Source organism: Wyeomyia smithii, chromosome 2 (genome assembly GCF_029784165.1).
Source record: "Wyeomyia smithii strain HCP4-BCI-WySm-NY-G18 chromosome 2, ASM2978416v1, whole genome shotgun sequence".
Lineage (NCBI taxonomy): Eukaryota > Metazoa > Arthropoda > Insecta > Diptera > Culicidae > Wyeomyia > Wyeomyia smithii.
This window is the reverse complement of record NC_073695.1, coordinates 136229944-136234943: the sequence shown is the minus strand read 5'-3', so window position 1 is coordinate 136234943 and position 5000 is coordinate 136229944. Positions and strand designations below refer to the sequence as shown.

Below are 5000 nucleotides of genomic sequence, written 5' to 3'. Positions count from 1 at the left end.
ATTTGGAGAGGAGCACCGATAAGAAAATGACCAGGAGTGAGGGCTTCTAAGTCATCAGGGTCGTTGGATAAAGGTGTGAGTGGTCGTGAATTTAAACACGCTTCGATTTGAGCCACCGTAGTAGTCATTTCTTCTTGAGAAAGAAGCACATCCATGGTTACACGGTTTAGTATATTTTTTGTTGATTTTACGCAAGCTTCCCATAATCCACCAAATGAGGGTGAACGTGGGGGAATGAAATGAAATGTTATTCCAAAACGAGTGGATTCACCTGCCACTTGCAGTTTATGTTGTTGTGAATGGAATAGTTTTCGCAGTTCTTGGAGCTTTCTATTTGCGCCTACGAAGTTAGTCGCGTTGTCGCAATAAATGTTCAATGGATAACCACGACGAGCACAGAATCGACGAAGTGCAGCAAGGAATGCTTCGGTGGTAAGATTGAGCACTAATTCTAAGTGAGCTGCTTTCGTTACCATACAGACGAATACACAGATGTACGCTTTAATAGCGTCTTGTTTTCGAGGAGGCTTAATGTAGACAGGTCCAAGAAAGTCTACTCCAGTATTTGTGAATGGGCGAGAAGGCGTTACTCGAACTGCCGGTAAATCAGCCATTACCTGTTGCGCAAACGTTGGTTTATTTCGAAAACAGGTGTGACATTTGTGGATTACGGAGCGAGCTTTGTTGCGTCCGTCAACCGGCCAGTACCGGCGGTGAATAGCAGCGAGAAGGTTAGTAGGTCCAGTGTGAAGCGTTTCTTCGTGTTTATCGAGAAACATGAGATCCGTGAATGGATGATTTTTCGGTGAAATAATTGGGTGTTTGCGTCCAAACGGTATCGGCGCGTTTTTCAATCGACCGCCAATTCTTATAAGCTGTTCATTTTCCAACATTATCGGCTTGAAATAGCGTAATGAAGAGTTTTTGCTAATGGATATCTGAGATTGAAGCCTTGTATAATCTTCACGAAAATCGGTTTTCTGTATCTGTCGAATTAACGTAACTTCAACGACGCATATTTCAGATGCAGAAAGAAATCCTGTGACTCTGTCGATCTTGCGACGTTTACAGTTTGTAACAAATCGCATACAGTGAGCGAGAATTCGTAGAGCACTGTGTAACGAGTTATAATTTTGGAGATACTGTCGAATCCATGTATCGCCAGGAGTAGTGCATATCGCAGAAAAAACGGTTGATCTCCGTTTTTCGAGATCCAAATCTGATGGACTGTTATTCTTCCACAACGTCGATGTTTTTGGCCACTCATTACAGGGATCCGAAAGCCAGCGTGGACCGTGCCACCAAAGTTCGTTTCCAATTATAGACGATGGAGTTAGTCCGCACGAAATATGATCTGCTGGATTGTCTGCTGTTGAGACGTGGAGCCAAGTGGCAGATTTTGTCAAATTCTGAATTTCTGCAACACGGTTCGCCACAAATACCGCCCAAGTTGAAGGCTGACCCGAAATCCAATGAAGCGTAATTGTTGAATCTGACCACAAGTATACAGGACACTGTATTGCTGTACAATCAGAAACCCATTTCTGCAGATTTGCCAAGAGCTTGGCTGCGCACAGCTCGAGTTTTGCTAGTGTTGGCCTTCGTTTTTCCAATGGAGAGACTCGCGACTTAGCAACCATCAAGCGAGAAACCACTGCACCAGACTCGCAAACGGAACGGAAGTAAATACATGCCCCATATGCATACTGGGACGCGTCAGCAAAGCCATGCATTTGAATTGAGAGCACTTTGTCGCACAATACGAAACGTGGAATGTTGAGGTCCTTGAGCAGTGGTAGTTGTCCAGCAATTTGAGCCCATTTTTTACACAATTCTTGAGATAATGGCTCGTCCCATCCTAAATTTCGTTCCCAAAGAGTTTGAATGAATATTTTAGCTAGAATTATTGCTGGACCGACTAATCCTAAAGGATCAAACAAGCTGCAAGCCTGAGATAGTATGCTTCGCTTTGTCGGTTTTGATTGCACGCACCATTCAGGAATCTTGAAAAGGAGGATGTCGTTTTTTGGTTTCCTTAAGAGGCCAAGAGTTTTGATCGGAGCGGATTTATCAAGCTCTAATACGGAAGATTGTTCTACATGATCTGTAGGAAAATGTTTAAGAATCTGCGGACAGTTCGATGACCATTTGCGAAGGGGAAATCCTGCGGACGCTAGCATTTTCGATGTTTCAACCACTGCGAGAGAAGCTTCTTCTAGAGAATCGAATCCAATCATAAGGTCGTCGACGTAGAATCCCTTTTTCACAACTTGTACAGCAGCTGGAAAATTTTTAGCTTCATCATCTGCTAGTTGTTGTAAACAGCGAGTTGCTAAATAGGGTGCAGTTGTTGTACCATACGTCACAGTTGTAAGTTCGTACGTACAAAGCGGCTCCGACGGTGAGCTTCTCCACAGAATTCTTTGCAATGATTGATCACTTTCAGCTACCCAAATCTGACGATACATTTTCGTGATGTCAGCAGTTACGGCGACCGCCTTAGAACGAAAGCGAAGTATTGTAACAATCATTTCATCTTGCACTGTTGGACCCTTCAGGAGCAAATCGTTTAGGCTATAATCAGAAGTGGTTTTACATGAACCGTCGAAAACCACACGAAGCTTAGTGGTAGTGCTGTCCGGTTTGAAAACAGCATGATGCGGCAAATAGTAGTTATGGTTTGAAGAGTTAATCGCTGGATCAATCAATTTCATATGTCCAAGACGAATATATTCAGACATGAAGTCAGAATATTGGCGACGGAGTTGTGGATCACGTTCTAACCGTCGCTCTAGGCAGTAAAACCGACGAGTGGCAATTGACAGCGAATTTCCGAGTTGACCAATAAGCTCTTGTTTTTTGGGTAGCGAAACAACGTAGCGCCCAGTCGAATCCCGGCCAGTGGTGGCTGTGAAACTGTTTTCACATTCCTTCTCCTCCAGGGACCAAGTTGAGTTAACCTGACAGTTCTCCAATTCCCAAAACTTTCTGACACGTTTTTCCAATTCCCGATAAGTTGCCAGATGACAATGTAACTGAGTTTGTTCTGTAGTATCGTTGTATTGTAAGCCAGATACCAACCAACCAAACACCGAATTTTGTAGAAGTGGCTTGTCCTTTCCGATTTTCTGATGACCTCTGCGGATAAGTTCGAAAAATACCTGAGCTCCAATAACAATGTCGATAGGACCTTTCGAAGCGAACGATGGGTCAGCGAGGTTTACGTTCTCCGGTACGTTCCAGTCACGGGTATCAACACTCCATGTTGGTAAATCGTTGGTTACCTTTTCCATGATGACAAAATCTAGCGGCACACGAAAGTTATTAAAACGGGAGGCTACGGTTGCAACCGAAGAGTGACTTGCAACTGTGGCAACGTCACCTCCAATACCAGCGATTTCTATGTTAGCCATTGTCTTACGAGCATTGATAAGCCGACGAAATCTTTCTGTCATAAGGTTCGGCTGCGAAGCATTATCGAGTAGAGCGCGCACAAGAAACGAATTTCCTCTAGGTCCCAACACCTTTACAATAGCAGTAGCGAGAAATACTTGACTTGGGACAGATTGCTCGAATCGAGACGTCACCGAGTGTGTTTTAGGTTGCATGACGACGTTTGAAGCAGCTGGTTCTTATGAGGAAAAGCTTAAACGATGCATTGACGGTGAAGAATATAATTTACTGTCGTGAAGCAGAGTATGATGCTTGGCTCCGCAATCACGACATACACCATACTTGCAACTAGCTGAGTCATGCCTTCCGCATAGGCAGTTAGCGCACAAACATGATTCCTCCACTATCGAAGTTCGACGAGGCAGAGACAGATGCTTAAACTGATCGCAATAGTAGAGACGATGTCCCTTTTTACAAACAGGGCACATATCCTTGAGATTACATGCTGTGGCAGGAGTAGATTGCTGTAGAAATACTTTGCTCCCGGATGAAGAGTAGATACATCTCTCCGAGTAGAGTGTTTCGAGTTCAGTCACATATTCACGAATAAACTTGATCAGTTCATTGTAGGTAGGCATTCTACCCTTTTCGGCAGCTCTCTGCCACTCTCGAAGCGTTGACTGATCCAGCCGAGATGTTACCATATACACTAGCAGTGAACTCCATCCGTTGACCTCTTCTCCGAGCTTTTTTTTTTTTTTTTACCCAAGTTATTTTCGAACTCGCCAATTAGGTTAGTTAGTGCTTTAGGACATTCCTTCTTAACTCTTTCTATTTTGAACAAAGCTTCTATATGATTTCGAGTAAGAATGTTAGTATTCTGGTAACGATCTGTTATTAATTTTAAAGCAACTGAGTAATTAACCTCTGTCACTGGGATTTTATCGATCAACTGTAATGCTTCGCCTCGCAATGTTGATTTAAGATAAAAAAATTTCTGCACATCGGAAAGGTCTTGATTGATGTTCACAAGTGAGTTAAAGGTATCGTAGAATGAAAACCATTTAACAATATTTCCGCTGAATTCGGGGAGCTGGATATCAGGAAGTTTAAATGTTCTAGTTAACCGCTGTGGTAGCTGATCAGAGGACTCAGTCGCGATTTTTGCAACGACAGAACTAAAATATCCTTTGAGCATAAAATAATCAAGTTCGAAGCATGCCATATCATTCTCAAAGTCTATGCCTTCAATAGATTTCCCGTCCGTCAGTACCTCTAGAATGCAAAAACATTCGCGAAATCGCTCGTAGTTGATATCGAGTGCCTCCATTCTTGCTTGCACCTGTCCACCTTCTGTTATAGGATCGAAGTTTTCTTTGAAAACGCAAAGTCGTTTTAGAAAATCACGAGACTGGCGATAAGTCGCAGAGTGTTTTTTAAACTCACTGTCCTTTCCCATCGTATACGACAAAGCAATGAGCAAATTTTGAGAGAGATCGAATTTACTTGATTAGTAACCGAATGGGCTATTATCGTCTAAGCAGTGAATTGCGAACGAAACCATGTGTAACTTCACCGATGAATCGAAAATCAATTGTTCGTGGCCC

The 5000-nt window shown here is 43.0% G+C and overlaps 1 protein-coding gene across 1 annotated transcript in view; it reads right to left on the bottom strand.

The window, feature by feature from the left end:
- Positions 1 to 3413, bottom strand: part of LOC129719952 (uncharacterized) — a 3798-nt gene extending 385 nt beyond the window's left edge. The window contains exon 1 of the mRNA XM_055671361.1: positions 1 to 3413. This exon is cut by the window's left edge and continues 385 nt beyond it. Coding sequence (XP_055527336.1) covers positions 1 to 3413 — 3413 coding nt within the window.
- Positions 3414 to 5000: the final 1587 nt, after the last annotated feature.